This window comes from Pongo pygmaeus, chromosome 3 (genome assembly GCF_028885625.2).
Source record: "Pongo pygmaeus isolate AG05252 chromosome 3, NHGRI_mPonPyg2-v2.0_pri, whole genome shotgun sequence".
Taxonomy (NCBI): Eukaryota; Metazoa; Chordata; class Mammalia; order Primates; family Hominidae; genus Pongo; species Pongo pygmaeus.
Genome location: NC_072376.2, coordinates 66,422,607 through 66,441,325, shown reverse-complemented (window position 1 = coordinate 66,441,325; position 18,719 = coordinate 66,422,607). Strand labels below are relative to the sequence as shown.

General features: G+C 40.8%; 1 protein-coding gene across 1 annotated transcript in view; it reads right to left on the bottom strand.

Annotated features, from left to right (window-relative positions):
• CHIC2 (cysteine rich hydrophobic domain 2) overlaps positions 1-10,953 on the bottom strand; it is a 52,765-nt gene extending 41,812 nt beyond the window's left edge. Inside the window, exon 1 of the mRNA XM_054486219.2 lies at positions 10,309-10,953. Coding sequence (XP_054342194.1) covers positions 10,309-10,427 — 119 coding nt within the window. The 5' untranslated portion in view covers positions 10,428-10,953. The remainder of the gene's footprint in view (positions 1-10,308) is intronic.
• Between the last annotated feature and the right edge of the window lie 7,766 nt (positions 10,954-18,719).

The following is an 18,719-nucleotide window of genomic DNA, read 5'->3' as shown; positions in this document are numbered from 1 at the left end:
TGCTCAGGCTGGAGTGCAGTGGCGTGATCTCATCTCACTGTAACCTCTGCCTCCCGGGTTCAAGCAATTCTCATGCCTCAGCTTCCCAAGTACCTGGGATTACAGGCGCTCGCCACCATGCTGGGCTAATTTTTGTATTTTTAGTAGAGACGGGATTTCACCACGTTGGCCAGGCTGGTCGCGAACACCTGACAAGTGATCCGCCCACCTTGGCCTCCCAAAGTATTGGGATTACAGGCGTGAGCCACTACACCTGGCAGACAAATATTTTATAATGTACAATACCACCCTAATTTTGTTTTCTTATTTGAATATTTTATTTGGTATTAACTAGGTATTTTAAGATAAGTAAAGGAAATTTAGGTTCACTAATCAATAGTTTTCTTGAATGCATTTCAATGTTTTCCATAGTTCAAGTCCATCTAATCCTCTGTCCTTCTTACTTCAGTTTTAACTTCTTCTGTGTTCCTTGTATCTCCTCATATTAACAATGTCTCTTGGCATTCACTACTGAACTATCATTTTAAATTAAGACATGTTTTGAACTCATAATGAATTTTGCTTTTTAAATGCAGAAATGCAAGAATCCACTGCTTCAACTTGTTTTGCCCTTAATCAAAAATGTATGTTCAATGTTTCTTTTCTTCTGAGTTACAGTGATATTTTTAACAGTTAAATTTTTAAAACAGAAATATCTTATAATTAAATTAATTATAATACAACAATCTGAAAAGATGCTACACAGCTCAAAACCATGTATACTAGAGAGAGTAGTCTGTTACTCCGCATGCCTAACTAGGAACTCCCTATACTTTGGCTAATTAGATCACAAGTGGGCATCTGTTTTAAGAACAGCTAATCCCTGGGCTGGGTAGCAGCACATGGAATGGCAAGGCCAAACAGTCCTGCCTAACTTAGATAACATTAACTAACTCAATCAGCTCTCTCTTGAGGTATCTGAACATAAGACAAAGAGATGGTAACATGCAGAGCTGACAGAGAGAGGGCTTAAACTGAAGTCAAGATGTAGTAAAGCCATCGATAATTAGAAGTCAAAATAAACTGAAGCCAATAGTAAGCAAAAACTGAGATCAGCAGACAAGTAATGATGGGCCAGATCAGGAGGGTCTTGTAGAACATTAGAAGGACTCTGAAGGAGATGGGGAACCTTTGAGGGGCCTGATACAGAGAAAAGACTTGAACTGACTTATGTTTTAAAAGGATCACTATAGCAGATGTACCAAAATGATTGTATAAGAGGAGAGGCAAAGGTGGAAAGGTGGAGATGGGGAAGAAAAAAATATATATATATTTTTTATAATTTAGATGGATTCTTGCTATGTTGCCCAGGGTAGTCTCAAACTCCTGGGCTCAAGTGATCTTTCTGCCTCAGCCTCCCGTGTAGCTGGGATTATAGGTACATGCCACCATGCCTGACTTAAGAAATACATTAAGCGTAAGGCAGAAGGGAGACTGGCAATTCACTCCAGCCGTGTAGGTGGCAAAATAGGGCCAAATTTTGAAGACAGAGCCAAGATGTCAAGACAGAATGGATGCAGTGAAAGAGAAAGAGGAAAATCAAGAATACATCAAAAAGTTTTTGATCTAAACAAACAGGGTCCTCGATTTGCCATCAACTGAGAATGGAAGACTGCTGTTGAAGCTGATTTGGGGTGTAGATTATGAATTCCGTTTTGGATATTCTGGATTCTGAGACATTCAACCTGTACAAATCTATAGATACAGAGAATTTTTATGTTCCTACAGATATGACAAGACCTATGAGCATATGAACTAGAAATTTCAAACTGAACACACTGGTTATGCAGATGGCACATGAAGAGAGTGCTTATTTCCTAATGTTGAACTTTGAGCTCAATGAACTCAAATTTTTAGCTAGTTTTGGAGATAAAGTCATAACTATGGAAAAAAATTAACAGGCTTTGATGCATATAAATCATGCTTTAAGTTTATCTGGTTGATTCACCATATGTCTGAATATCAATGTAGCTCAAGGAGGATGGGATCTAACTGAAAGTATACTCTATTTATACAAAAGATACAGAAATCCTGGAGTTGGAGACGTATATTTGGGTTTCAGAATAATTCTAAAAATTTTAACTCTGTAACCACATTCTGAAAAATATTTGAGTTCATCTGGTTTTATGAAAGTTTAATCTCATTCAGGAAACTAGTGAAAGCAAAGACTTCTCTAAAGCATGTGTTAAATTTACTCTATCATAAACCTCACCATTATACATAGTCTTATAATAATCTAGCATTAGCATTTTATCAATTTTTAATTATTAAGGTTATAATTTCCATTATTAACAGATTAAATATGTTGTTAAGCAGTGAAAGTTATATAAGTGTATACCGATGAAAATGCACAGTATAACTAACTTCTGGCGATATAGGGATGCAGCTGATCTAACTTAGCAACTTTTAAATTTTCTGTACTAAAGAAAAAACATTTTTGTATATCTGATTTATACATATTTTAGAATATTCTTCATACTTCTATAAATCTTAAGAGCAAAATAATGATGCTAAATTATGTTAATTTAAGCAAAATATATGGTTGAATTGATTTACAATATAGACTAACAAAAATATTCATTTCAAGTAACATTTATAATTGAGTAGTTTAGAAAAGACCAAGAAAGGAGACTGGGTACATAGGAACTCCACCACTGAACTAACCAATGCCCACGTTATGTCTACAATGCAAGATCAAACAGAACAAAACAAGAAGCTCTTGCAGGAAGCTCACTATATATAGTACATTCACTTTTTTTATCAATCAAAATAACAAAGTTAGGTTACCTTCAAGTCCAACCAACTCTATCCTAAGTAGACAGTGGGAGAGAAAAAAAGCTTAAGAACAAAAAAATTATTCTTCAGGGACACTGTGAGAACATTTCAGCTCCTACGGATGCAACTGAGTTTTAAATGTAAGATATAAAAAACACAATTTTTTCCTCAAATCTAATGAATCATGTACTGAGGGCTGTCACATACCACACACCTTATAGCTAAAGGATATCACGTTTACGAGGGTTCCCACTTCAAAATCTATGATCTTGTGGGAAAGACGCTCTACTTCTGGCATGTGCTGTTCTCTTGGCATACTAGCTGCCCCAGCAGCAGAACAGAAAGTGCTTGTATGCCATCAAAATCACTCCCAGCGAACAGTAAGGGTAGCCAGTTATTTAACCTCAGCCTACACAAAGCTAAAATTAAAAAATAAACAGACCAAAACAAACATAACAACTGAGGAATTAGACAGCAAAAGTGGCCACTGCTATGTATTTCCATACCTCATAGGAAAAGCTGTGAAATTTGATGGTTTATACACAGAACTGTAATAACTCCTTTAATCTAGAAATCAACACCCTAGCTGGGGCCACCATCACGTCTTATGGAGGCTGCTTCAATAACCTTCTAAATTTCATCCTAATCCCTTTACAATCCTCGCTGACCCCTACTGAACTCTCCAACCTCATTTCAAGACATTATCCCCTTTGTTCACTATATTCTAGCCATAATATAGAGGTATCCTTTCAGTTCCTCAGGCAAGTCAATTTTGTTTTGGCTTGGAGTCTTGGCACCTGCTGTTCTCCAGATTCAGGGGCTCTTGACAGGACTCTCATCCTTCCTAAATGTTAGCTTCCTCAGAGAGGTTCTTCCTAATCACATTATTTTCAATCACAGGATCTTATCCATTTCCTTCACTGCAATTTTATCAGATAAAATTTGTCTATTAGCTGTAAACTCCATGAGGGCAGAAACTATGTGTGTTTCATTTTGGGTTTCATTATATACCCAGAGCTTTGTGCAATACCTGGCAGAAAAATGGGCATTTAACAAATACTCATTAAATTACTTATCAGGAAACCTCAACAAGACAGCTGATAATCGAAGATTAAGCAAAAAATACTCTGAGAAAACAAAATAAATATTGTAAAACCCAAGTACTGAAACCCAAGCATCAAAACCCAAGCATCTACATTCAACAATCAGAATGAACTTCTCTTACTTTATATGCAGTTCTAATAAGGCTGGTTGGTTGTTTTGCTTCCAAGAACAGCTGACCAATTACAAAGACAGAAGAAAGCAAACCAAAAAGAACAGCCCACATATGAAATTTAAATGAAAGTGCCATTTAGAGAAGGTTCTCAAACTCCAACATACCTCAGGGCCACTAAGGCATCACTGTGTATCAATCTGATAGCCGCTTTTGATTAAATGATTCCTCTAGTCAATTAGATAATTCTGATCTATGCTCAGAATCTTGTTTTAAAGCAGAAAAGCATACATCACATTTTAGACTGACTTCCCACAAAATGGTAAAGAGTAACCAAAAAATGTGCATGCAGGGTTAAACATCAAAATATGTCATAAATGATAATTCATTGAATGCCTATTAATTAGATAAATTCTCTCACACGTAACCTCTAAGGTGGATATTATCTCTTTCGCAGATGAAAATACTGAAGTTCGCAAAGGTTAATTTACTTATGGTTACTGTTAGGAAGTGACTGAGAATTGAAACCAATTTGCCTGATATCAAAGACCACACTTTTTCCACAGTACCATCTATTACTTTCCAAATATGTCTGATAGAATCACATAACACTCTTACCAAAAATAAAAATCCCTAGCCTCTTCCCTTCCAGACCCAATATTCTGATTGGGTCAAAAGTCACATACACACACACACACACACACAATCTTACACAGAAGATACTAGAAGGATACTTAAGAGCATCTGTTGCTACATGTTATATTTAAAGCTTAATTTTATTAAGAATAAAATCTAAATAGCTTTATAGCAGATTAGAAACCTAAGCCAGACATAGCTATTAGAGATTTGAAAGATTTCTTTCTGAGTATACAGCTGGCCTAATATCCTGGGCCTTTAACCTGTTGACAGTATAAACTCCAGCTGGAATTCCGCTTTAGAGTAATATTATTTATTTAAATTATTTAGAATAGTATTTGATTATTTAGTATCATAATAATTACATATAATTTACTTTTCACCATTTAATCCCTCTTTTCCACTTAGCTAGTCATATAAAATTTTAAGTACTAATCAATTTCATATCCCTTGGTAGGCAAAAATCCAACACGGAACTCTTTGGACCAAATGTCATATGAATTCTCAAATTCAAATACAGTAAAAACTTTGAAACCTCAGTTAATTACCATATTTCTCATTTCTTCAAGAAAATCTATGCATTAAGAAATTTTAGTAGTTGGTCCAAATAAAATGCATAGAAGTTTTTCTTCACATTACCAAAGATATTATATCAAATTACCAAATTATAATAAAATTAATTTCCTCTCAAACTATATGGAATAAGAAAAATCTCTGGGAAGCCACGCATGGTGGTTTATACATACAATCCCAGCATTTGGGAGGGCTGAGGCAGGAGGAACACTTGAAGCCAGGAGTTCAAAACCAGCCTGGGCAACACAGTGAAGCCCCATCTCTACAAAAACCAAAAAAATAATTTTAAAAAAAATTAGCTTGGCATAGCAGCATGTACCTGTAGTTCTAGCTACTTGGGAGACTGAGAAAGGAGGATCACTAGAGCCAGGAGGTCAAGGCCACAGTAGGCTGTGATCAGGCCACTGCCCACCAGCTTAGGTGACAGGGAAAGATTGTCTCTAAAAAAAGAAAACAAAAATCTCTGGAGAAAAAAAAAAAAGAGTTATAAAAAAAAATCTACCTTAATTTGATAATTTCCTCACAATTACCAGATTTCATTTTTTAAAACAGAGGAGCTATTTATCTTTTCAATGTGATAAGTATTCTATTACAGAACCTTGTTTGCCTTTGTTAGGAGGTGCAGAGAAGAAAACAGTGATTCATTTGGCAATTCTGACAAAATCCAAAGACGTATACAATTACTTCATTCATTTAGAAAATATTGTAGGAACTATAATATTTTGGACACTATATTAAATAGTAAAGAAAAATCAATAAACACGACCTCTGCCCTCAAGAACTTATAGCCTGTGGAGATACATCAATGAAGCCTTCAAAAATTTCAAAACAGAAAGCTTAATCTTTAGAAATAAATAGAATATGTCTTAAATATTATGCTCGGGAGAAAGAAGTAGGAATTATAAAGGTTAACAAAATTGTTTCATTGAAACGATTCTGTAATTTGGCAACTCACATTCAGGTCTCTTACTGCTAACCACAGCATCTAGCAGCAGTCCTGAAATACTGACACATTTCAAGACAATTTTTTACTAACTCTACCATTTGAAAGATCAATAAACACGAAGGTGTTCTTGTGATGTCTCTTATTCAAAAATCATATTTCATCCCAATGTAGTTCCCAAACATTTTCAAGTCACATTTCTAAATCTTTAATCTTCCATAACATATCTGGAATGAAAACAAGCAAAAAGTGGTTTCCGACAGCCATTGATAAAAACTGGTGTTGAAGGATAAGGAATTCTTTGTGGAGATGGTAAGATTACACCTCAGAAGAGAGTACATGAAGACATGGTAAAATTACAAGAGAATAACATTAGAAACAAACCTCAGCAAAATAATTTGGCTCTATGACAGGGCTTGAGTTAGAAGTCAAAGATTATACATACTCTAGGAAAGCCCCAAGTTTGATTCTGAAACAAGAAGGGTAGAAAATGGAGATGGGAGCAAATAATGTCTGTTATAATGACAGATTACCTAGGAAATATTGGCCTAAAACTACTTTTAAATTCTAACTTTTAGACTGACACATCCTTTAGAGTTATCACTATGAAAAATGAAACTCTTCAATAAATGATCAACATATTTTGCAAATATATTTTGAAGCATAAGGAACTCCATAATTTTAAAATATTAACCAATCTGGTCAAGACTACCTAATAGTCTTTTTACAGTATTACTGTTTATTTTAGAAACTATTTTTCCTCATTGTCAATTATATGAGAAGTCACCACAAAAGCAAAAAGGAAAGCTACTTTTAATTGAATGGTGAGTGTAAGTATTTTAGGTTACATGTACCTAAATACTATGCAATAACAGGAATTTATCATTTATTTTCCTTCCTTCCAATACCACTTTCCTCAAAATATGCTTCTGCACAAGATTTCCCCATATTGCTACCTAGAAATCTAACAATGAAGGGAAATATTATACTTAAACAGAAGAATGTCAGAAAAGAATACTGATCATGAGAGAAGTATAAAAAATAAGTCTGATTTGGGGGTCAAGATGAAAACATTTGTATTAAAAAAAGGAAAATATTTGTATTAAAAGCCACTTTAAAGCAGACTTTAGGCAAATTAAACATGTTGCATCCTATGTCACAAAAATCTGATTATGCCTAGAGACTAACCTAGAGAATGGAAGATAACTTTCTTTCTCAAATGACCACAATGACATGCCAATCACGTCACGTGAGAATACAAGTTTCTAAAATAAACAGTAATATTGTAATACATTAAAGCAGAAAAAAAGAGCAGAAATAGTCAACTATAAAGGGCTACTCAAAAGTTACATCTGTGAAAAACATATGGATTGATCTATATCCTTCTAGACTGATCTAGACTACAGATGATTCAGTTTACATGGCCAATTACTTTCAAATTGGTAAAGGAAGACTGCTCTGATCAGCACCTAATTAAAAAAAAAAAGGTGGGGGAGGGGGTGTTAAATTTAGCCAGTCTTACTACAACTGTTCTAATAGCTCTTCCCATTTATATTTAAAGCAAGAAAAATTGAATGTGCTCAACAGTTATAGTAACACATATGCACCAATTCTAAAAACCTTTATAGGTGTTAACTGGGCTACCCACTGGCATGGTGTGCTAGCGTGCCTGGGAATTATGCATGACAGAGCCATGTTAAAAAAAAAGTTTTGTATTATTACCTATGTCGCCACAAAACAGGCTTAAGTTTTCAATGCAGAAAGATCCTTATTGTCATCAAAATACTTCAAACACAGCAATTTAAGCACATACACATGCTTAGAAATGGAAAAATAAGACTAAGGTGAATCACTGTTATGTTTGATAATGGCAGTTCTAATTTTTTAGTACTTTGTTTTACACCTGTTTCTCAAAGTGGAAAACTATATCTGAGGAGAATAATAAAAACTAGTATCTATTGAACATAGTACCACACACTGCAATAAATTCTTTTCATGTACTATCTCATTTAATCCTTAATAATCTTAAAAGGTATCAACTATAACTATCCCCATCTCAACTAAAGGTCATGAATAAACAATTTATCCAGGAAGTAGCTGAGGTAGACTTTAACCCAGAGCCTAGAACCAAGATAAATTGGAGAAGAAGGAAGTTGCTGAGGAAAATCAGAGATTTAACTCACAATGTAGAAAGGCATACTGTTTATTGATGATAGATAGTCCCTCCCTATAACCTGGAATAGTTTTCAATCTTGGCTACACATTAGAATCACCTGTGAGATTTTATTTATTTATTTATTTATTATTTTAACTATCCATGCCTAGGACCCTCACTTAGTATTTGGCCTTCAACTGGCCTGGGGTGGAGCAAAGACAAGGGTCTTTTTTTAAAGACACCCAGGATTCTAATGGACAGCTAAGTTTGAAAACCACTAATAATTATTTTCTACCCTATTAACCTCTCCACGTAGCCAACTACAATCAAGTTTACTGATTATCTAGGTTCTGAGCACTTTGCCCACTATTGCATTTTCCACTTGCCCAACAAAGTGCTTAGCTTTTCTCCTCCTTAACACAGGAAACATTACAACTACAGCGGCGCCTTTTTAAATGACAAAATTCTCTAGCTTTTCTTTGACATGACGAATGTAGAAGGAGGGATAGACGACATGACAAAGTTTGGAAATCACTTCTTTAAGCATCCACATACTCCTTAGGCTTAAAACAATGCAAAAAGGTCCTAAAAGTCAAAATAAAATCAAATGGCAGGTTATGAATTCTGTGATATATGTTAAAAGTTTAATATCCATGATATTTGGTTATATTTCCTAAGCTGGTGACAACACTTAGAAAGTATTATTGTGGTGAATTAAATTCCACTGTCTTGTCATGGTGCTGTGATGGCAATTATGCAGTGTTTTTACCCTGTTAAGTCACCTGAATATAAACTAACAGGTGCTAAAGAAATTAAAGCATTACATAAGTATAGTCAAACAACAATACGGCTGGTCATACGAGAAATGCAATTATTTTGCTGACAAACTTATATGAGAAGTCTTACTGTTTCCCTAAGTTATTCACAGCACATCCCACTCACTCTTCACCAAAATATAATGAAGACTATTCCAGACATTCTCAGACTTGCTGCCTCTTTTGTTTTACTGAAAAGGTGAAGAAATACAGAGATACCTGACAAGTATGGAAGTCTGATCTATGATTTCAACAAGAGATCTAAAATGAGAGAGTATCAATATAATACATCAAGTGGTACAAAACTGTGGACTTCATAGAGAAACATTACAAAACTTCCTGCTTCCGGACAGCTCATTATTTGGTTCAAGTCTTCACATTCCTTTATTTGTCATGGTCTTTCCGAAAGCCTTTCATTCCTTATTAATATCAGACTTTTAATGTTACTAGTGGGACTTTCCAAATTAAGAAGCCCCAAGTTCGTGCCCCAAGGAGGAGCTTCAGGACTACAATTTTCCCTCAGTAACCTGAGCAGAGTGTATGTCCCTCACGTAGTTTTGTTGCTGTTGTTGTTGTTGTAAACATATTTCTTTTTGTATATCTTAAATTTGTGTTCAACTCTATATTTTTATCACGTACAAGAACTTGCATTAGTTCTGCGGAAATTAGTGGAAAAACTGGGAGACCTGTGGGTATGTGTGAAATAGACACGAAACGGAGCTTCGCTGCCAATTGTCACTGGGGTCTCACACGGCCCAGATCTGGCCTCTGAGCCATGTCACTGGGTACAAAGGCACAGACAACCACAGGACAACTGGGCGAGAAAACAAGGAGGCTCCGCGTCAATAGACGTACTTCCACCCTGAAGGGGAAGGGTGGCCCGCAGGGCAGACCCTAATGAAAACCCGTGCCTACTAGGATCGTCACATCGCCCGGGCCTGTAGGGCCTGCTAAAGGGGTGTGTGGAGGAGGAAGGACAGCGTCCGTCCCCACTTCGGAGACCCAAACAAATGAAAATAAGCCAAGTTCTCACTTCCTGGTCGCCTACTCTTCCGAAGGCCCCCGACACCAGACGGACACAGGGGAAACGGGGCTCCCGTGGAGTAACGGGGCCCACCCCAGCCCGCACCTCCCGCCCTCGCCCTCCTCCGGGCCTTACACGGTGACGTGACCGGAGCCGCGGACGACCACCGGGTCCGGCGAGTACTTGAGCAGCTGCTCCTCCAGGGCCCGCTCCTCGTCCTCCTCTTCCTCATAGATTTCGTCGAAATCCGCCATCCTGAGCCTCCGAGCTCCCCTGCCCAAAGGGCCTGACTCCCGGGGTTGGCGCCGGGGTACCGGCGGGCGAGGCGGCGGAGGCTGAGGGGAGTCGCCGCTGCCGCCGGCTCCGAGGCCGCGGAGTTCGCTGTCGGCTGTCTCGGCTCCGGCTACACAGGAGATGGGGTCTGGACCGTCGCCGCCACCGCCGGCGCCATTACCATCAGCAATAACAACAACACAATGTCAACATCCGCCCAGAGGCCGACACCTCCACAAGCACAGCCGCCGCTGCCGCCGCCGCAGCAGCAGCAACTCAGGCAACCACAGCAACAGCCCGAGCCACCCGCAGCGGGAGCAGCCGGCTACGGCATCGCGAGACTTCCCAGGCCAACGGGCGGGCGGGCGCGTGCGTGGGCGCGTGGGCGCGCGGACGGGCTGGCGGGCGGGCGGGCGCGTGCACGTGCGGCCTCGCGCGCTCCCAGGCCGCCGTCTTTCCTCGGCTTCCACCCGCCGACGGCGACCGGGGCGCGCGCTCCCGCCGGCGCGGCCCCGCCCGCCGGCTTCTGGGTGGCGGACCCTGGGGGCGGCGGCTCCGCTGACTGGAGGCCGCGACCCGCGACTCCGACAACGCAGCTCGGAGTGTCCAGTGGGACATGCAGTTCCCCAAAGTCATCTCTAACCAAAACAAACAACTGAAAAGAAAAGCCCTGGCTGGAATAGACACATTTTTGTGCGTGTCATTGCCAGTTTATCTAATAATCGCATCTCGCTTTTCCTCAGGTTTTGAGTCTATGATGAGTACCAGAGTCTCTTTTTTCCCAAATTGAGGAGTCCAGCAGAGACACTGCAAACATTTGTGCCCACCACAGGATTTTCCAAGACATCTCCAAATTCAAACATCTTGTCCCTTGATCCCCTTAAGTATAATCCAATATATGAGGCCAACGATGCTGGTATTTTTTTTTTTCTTACAAGAAATCTCACCATAGTCATGCTATGAAAAAAAACTGATAAATTACCTGTATTCCATATTAGAAGATGCAGTTTCTTGCCCCAACTCCCCCACCAAACATAACCTGGTTTTTGTTGTTGTTTCCTTAAAATCTTAGGGAATTCCTTTCCTTTTCTTACCAGTTCCTACCACAAAAAAGACCTGAAAGGGAGGAGGAGAGGAAGAAAAGGAGGCAGGAAGGAAGAAAGGATAGAAGGAAGGACGAGAAGAATGAAAGAAGAATGGGAGAGAAAAAAAGGAAGAAGGGGAGGAAGGAAGGAAAAGGTTTAATGGAGTCTACTTAGCTGCCTAGTAACAGTTGAAGGGTCACTTTGGATACTTGGTTTCATTAAGCATATAAACAGTACAGGGGAAGGAGTGGGCTTCTGAGAAGAGAGTCCTGGACAGTGAGGATACACCATGGGAGAAGAAAGGATAGTTCTACTGAGCCCAGCGCTGGTCAGGCTCTTCTCCAAGTGCAGTGTTCATGTCCAGTAGTCGGCTTTAGATGGGTCACTGTTGACGTGGAGAAAGTGCAAAGGAGGTCAATGAGGACAGTGAGAGATGCCAACCTCCTTTTGGAAACAACTGAAGGAAATGAGTGTGGTTAGCCAAGAAAAAATGAAGGAAAAATACAGTAGTTGTATCAGACTTATTGTATCCCTCCCTGGAGGGTATTTGTTCATTCAACAAATAGCTACTGAACTCTAGCTATGTGGCAGGCACTGTGTGCGTGTGTGAATGAGGCACAGGCCCTGCCTTCCGGTAGCTTATCTATTGTTAAGGCAAGCAATTGTCATCTCTGCCAGGGGCTCATGAAGGAGGACACAGGGAGTGTCAGTGGGGCACACAGGAGGCAGCTTGGTCTGGTGTTTAACAATGTGTGTTCTGGAACCTGACTACCTGGCCTTGAATCTCAGCTCTGCCACTTACTGTGTAACCCTAGACAAGTCACTTAACCTCCCTGTTCAGTACCTGCCCCATTGGGATGCTCAGCAGATTCAAGGGCTTAAGATCTGTGAAGTGCCTAGAAGAGGGCCCAGCACACAATAAATACGGGGTAATAGGTGATGCTTAAGGCTCCCTAGCTTATCAACCCTATGAGGGTTACTACAGCATTATGTAATATTTTACTGCTTATAAAGCACGTGCATAATATATCATTTAATATTCCCCCAAGAACCTGTGAAGAAAGCAAAGAGGGTGTATTTATTTTCAGATATGCTGTTTCAGAGATGTTATGATATGCTATATTTCAGAGATGCTATGTGGCTTTCTCAAGGCCGTGTGACGATTTAAGATTTAATGGTCTAATTGAGTGTACTGGTGGGCCAAGCTTTCCTGAATGTCTTTTTTTTTTTTAGACAGAGTCTCACTCTCTCACCTAGGCTGGTGTGCAGTGGCACCATCATAGCTCACTGCAGCCTTGAACTCCTCAGCTCAAGCGATCCTCCCTCCTCAGCCTCTGAATTTCCTTCTTGGCAGGAACCAGGAGACTAGTGGCTGCACTCAGTTAAAGGAACAGCTGCAAATGGGAAGATAAGAAAGAGAATAAGAGGAAATAAGGTCAGTATGTCCTGGCACAGCCAACACCTGGCTGTGGCTGAGAATTCACCTTTATGTAGAAACAGTGGCCAAGATAAGGGGCTAGTGCCCCAAAGTATCTAAATCATCACATAGCTGACAACTTCCCAAAGACGGAGGAAGCCATACAGAGCTCCTTAGAACTCCAGCACCTTCCAGAGTTCCTGCTTCAGAAAAGGAGCTTAATAAATGTTATCTGAATTGAGATATAGTGTTACTAGTGCTCTTTCCAGAACACTATGACTTAATTAGGCTTCAGAGGACTATGAGAACCTCACCCTTATCTTCACACTGGCTCGATGTGGGAGAAATGTTCTTATTCTAAGATCTATTCAACAGAGAGATCTTTGTGACTCCCACTGCCTGGGTATACGGTGGAGGGAGGGAATTGCCTTTTCTTTTTCTTTTTTCCTTTCTATGTGTGTGTCTGTGTGTGTGTGTGTTTTCTTCTTTTCCCTGCTCTGAAAAACCTGTCAGAGCCAGCAAAAGGGTGTGGGACCTAGGAAGAAGGCCAAAGGGGTGAGCGAACATGAGTCAAACATTTTCCTGATGAGAGCTGACATCATAATTCCAACCCTCCACCTCCGCCCCGCCAACCTTCCAAGATCCAGTTTCCTGTAAAACTCCTCCCCCAATTTCTTCCTGGAGATAAGCCGCTTTTCCAGGATCCTCTCCCTCTGTGTCCAGGTACTCCCCTGCACCCTGCTAAGTGCCCATCCCTCCATAGCCTCCTCTTCATTGGAGTTTCTCTTTACATTCTTGTCTCACATATTTTCATATCTACCTTTAGACCAAATGGCTCAAAACCAAACTGGATAATGTCAGGCCTCAGGAGTCAGCAAGACTTGTTTTTAAGGCAAATATTCCTTAGTTAATTCCTTAGACTTGAAAACTTCCCAGTTCCATTTCTACCTAGCGGAGTGGCCATTGGCAGCTTCACCTTTCTAAGCTTCCTTTTCTTCATCTTCAAATGGAAACTATGTCCTGGGGTTCTGGAGGATCAAATGAGATCGTGCATGTACTATGGACTGAATTGTGTCCCCCACCCCCAATTCATATGTTGAAGCCCTAACCCTCAATGTAACGGTGTTTGGAAATGGAGCCTTTGAGGTAATTAGGTTGAGATGAGGTCAAGAGGCTGGGGCCCTCATGATGGAATTTGTGCCCTTATAAGAAGAAATACTAGATAGTTTTCGATCTCTCTGTGCCATGGGGATACAGCAAGAAGACAGTCATCTGCAAGCCAGGAAGAGAACTCTCACCAGGAACCAAATCATCAGGAACTGTGAGCTAAATTTCTGTTGTTTAAGTCATCCAGGCTACAATGTACTGAATGTTTACATCCCCCCAAATTTGTATGTTGATATCCTAGCCCTCAAGGTGATGGTATTAGGAAATATTAGGGCCTTTGGGAGGTGATTAGGTTATGAAGGCTGAGCTCTCATGAATGGGATTAGTGCCGTCATAAAAGAGGCCCCAGAGAGCTGGTTTGCCCCTTCCACTATCTTAGAACACAGCAAGAAGACAACCATATACAAGGACGAAGCCCCTCACCAGACACCAAAGCTACCAGACATTTGATCTTGGACTTCCAAGTTTCCAAAACTATGAGAAATAAATGTTTGTTTATAAGTCACATAGTTTATGATATTCGATTACAGCAGCCCAAAGGGACTAAGACACAGTCTATGGTATTTTGTATGGCAGCCTATTTGTGTGGAACAAAATATACTCAATGTGCTTTTTCCTATTCTCCCGCTTAACAACAACCAACACAGAAGACTCTCTGTGACCAGATATGTTGCGGGGTTTTCCCCACCAACAAGCAAGCAATCAGTTCTGCAGTAGGCACCAGCTGTATGTCCTAATTCAATTCCAGCACTCTCTACCTGGGGATAGCATCAAATCCCACAGGTTGAGGGCTCAGTCCTCAAGACTGCACCCTCCACTTCAAACACCAGTCACAAGTCCGGGTCTCCAGAACTTCTGACTGACCAGCTATAAATTGGGGTTCCCACAACACCCTCCTCAGGTTCAACTAATTTGTTAGAGTGGCTCACAGAACTCAGGGAAACAGGTTTACCAGTTTATTAAGAAGGATATTTCATTACATTTCATTTCATTTATTTATTGAGACAGAGGTACAATCACCATTCACTGCAGTCCAATAGTTATTTATTTATTATTTATTTATTGAGACAGAGGTACAATCACCACTCACTGCAGCCTCAACCTCCTTGGGCTCAAGCAATGCTCCCATTTCATCTTCCTGAGTAGCTGGGAATGCAGGCATGCACCACCACATCCAGCTAATTTTTATATTTTTTGTAGAGATGGGGTTTCACCGTGTTGCCCAGGCTAGTCTCCAACTCCTGGGCTCAAGTAATCTACCCACCTTGGTCTCCCAAAAGTGCTGAGATTATAGGCATGAGCCACCACACCCAGCCAAGAAGGATCTTTTAAGGGTTACAAATAAACAGCCAGATGAAGAGACACAGAGGGTGAGGTCTGGAAGGGTCCTGGGTGCAGGAGCTTCTGTCCCTACGGAGTCGGGGTGCTCTGCTTTCCCAGCACACGGATGAGTTCTTGTTCACCTCCCTGTAATCCTCCACGTGTTCAGCTGTCTGGCAGCTCTCAGAACCCTGTTCCTTCAGGGTTTTATGGAGGCTCATTACGTAGGCATGATTGATTAAACCAATGGCCATTGACTTAATCTTCAGCCCCTTCTGGTGATCAGCTGTCATCCTGAAGCTACCTAGGAGCTGCCAGCCTACAGTCAACTCACTAGAATACAGAAAGACATTGCTTTGGAGTTTCTAAGCATTTTAGGTGTTGTATGCCAGGAAACAGGGTCAAAAACCAAATATGTATTTCCTGATACCACACAGCCCAAGCTGACTTGAGAAAGCATATAAACCCTCATTTGTTCACTCATTCATTCGTTCAACAAATTTGCATTGAATGCTTCTCATGTGTTACACACTGTGCCAGGAACTAGGGATTTAGCAGTAAACCAAACACAGTCCCTGCCTTTGTGAGCATAAAGTCCACTGGGGAGGACTGACAGATAATTATAAAAATAAATAACTGTTAGAACTGTGATCAGTTCTCTGGAGAAGCACAGGGGTCCATGGGAGTAGTAAACCCACCTAACCCACTCCAAGAAATCAGGATTTATTCTCTGGGAAAATGACATGTAAGCTGATGAGCTAAGCAAAGGTATGGAGGTAGGGAAGTAGAGAGAAGAGAGGAGAAAGCTCCAGACAGTGGGAATAGCATGTTTAAAGACCTTGAACTAGAAAAGAGCACAGCTCAAATGAGGTACAAAACAAAGCCAGTGTGGGTGGATCATAGTGAGGAAGGCAGAGCCAGATTGGGGTTGAGGTCAAAGAGGCTGGTGGAACCTTGATGGCCTTTGTAAGAAATCTTAAATGCATGCCAAAGGTAAAGGAGCCAAGGATGTGAAGCCAGGCAGTGACATTATCAGATGTGCATTTTATTTATTTATTTATTTATTTATTTATTTTGAGACGGAGTTTACTCTTGTCGCCTAGGCTGGAGTGCAATGGCACAATCTCGGCTCACTACAACCTCCACCTCCCAGATTCAAGCGATTCTCCTGCCTCAGCCTCCTGAGCAGCTGGGATTACAGGCACGCACCAGCACGCCTGGCTGATTTTTGTATTTTTAGTAGAGACGGGGTTTCACCGTGTTGGCCAGGCTGGTCTTGAACTCCTGACCTCAGGTGATCTGCCCAACTCGGCCTCCCAAAGTGCTGAGGTTACAGGCGTGAGCCACCAGGCCTAGCCAGATGTGTATTTTTAAATCCCCAAGTGGGAGACCAGTAGTCCAGCCTAGCCTGCCTGCACCACTTCCCAGCCTGTTATTCTGTAAACGGCACACATTCTGTAACAACACTCTCAGGATTTTCAGTAAATCATATCCCCTCCATCCTCAGTACATGTGATTAGGTTAAGCTGACCATATCTCCAGTTCCAAGAGTGGGCATCTGACCTAAAATGTTCAGGTTGTGCCCCAACCTTAGAGTTTTTGTTGCCCACAGTATAGGTAATATAAAATAGCACTACTGCTCCAATGCTTTAGGATTAATGTATGTGCAATACAACTATGCAAAAGGCCTTTAGGGAGCAACAGAGATCCTCTTCGGCTTCCACACAACTGTGGCCACTAAGGGAGAGGGAAGGAAGATGATCTAAACTAGGCTGAGAGCTTCCTGAGAGTAGAACCAATTATGCTTGGAGAAAATGCTAAATGTGTATATAGATTAAGCATCCTTAATATGAAAATCCAAAGCTTGAAATGTTCCAACAAGCTTTTCCTTTGAGTGTCATGTCAGCACTCAAAAAGTTTCAGGTTTTGAAGCATTTTGGGTTTCGGATTTTTAGATTAGGGATACCCAACCTGTATAGCACATATAGTATTCCAAGCACTATTCTAAGCACTTTGTACAAATCAACCCACTTAGCCTTATAAGCCTTATAAACATCCCTATAACATAGGTACCGTTTTCATCCCTGTTTTAGACATTATAAAACTGAAGTACAAGGAAGTTAGGTAACTTGGCCAAGGCTACACAACTAGGAAGTGGTAGAGCCAGAACTTGAACTAAAATAGGATCTTTCCTCATCCCGTAATCTTACCACTATGTTACACTGGTCTTAAACACCACTAGAGAAATATCTGGGTTCCTTACATCAGTCTTCCTAACACCTACAACAGTGCCTGCCATATAATTAGTGATTAATAAATATTAAATGGGGTCAGGCGTGGTGGCTCACGCCTGTAATCCCAGCACTTTGGGAGGCCAAGGCAGGCAGATCACGAGGTCAGGAGTTCGAGACCAGCCTGACCAGCATGATGAAACCCTGTCTCTACTAAAAATAAATACTAAATGGATGGCTACATGTATAAAATCATATTTTCCAGATCATTTCACACTACGTGTACACATTTGGTTCAAAATTGGTCCCTAAAATGTTGTTATAATAAATCTATGAAATCCATGTGGTTTCTCTTAGATTCCCCTGGAGTAATATCTAAATCTAAATAATAATAATACCTATAAAGTATCTAATTTAGGCTGGGTGCAGTGGCTCACGTCTATAATCCCAGCACTTTGGGAGGCCAAGGCAGGCGAATCACAAGGTCAGGAGATCTAGGCCAGGATGGGTGTCATGGTGCGTGCCTGTAGTCCCAGCTACTTGGGAAGCTGAGGCAGGAGAATTGCTTGAACCCGGGAGGCGGAGCTTGCAGTGAGCAGAGATCGTGCCACTGCACTCCAGCCTGGTGACAGAGCGAGACTCCGTCTCAAAAAAAAAAAAAAAATTATCTTGGCCAGGCTTGGTGGCTCACACCTGTAATCCCTGCACTTTGCGAGGCCAAGGCAGGTGGATCACGAGGTCAGGAGACCGAGACCATCCTGGCTAACACAGTGAAACTCCGTCTCTACTAAAAATACAAAAAATTAGCCAGGCGTGGTGGTGAGCGCCTATAGTCCCAGCTATTCGGGAGGCTGAGGCAGGAGAATGGCGTGAACATGGGAGGGGAGCTTGCAGTGAGCCGAGATTGCGCCACTGCACTCCAGCCTGGGCGACAGAGTAAGACTCTGTCTCAAAAAAAAAAAAAAAAAAAAAAAAAAGTATCTTTTAAACCAACACCATAAATATAAAATACAAGTTGTACTTAGCTCTCTTCACTACCATCTTTTAAGTTCA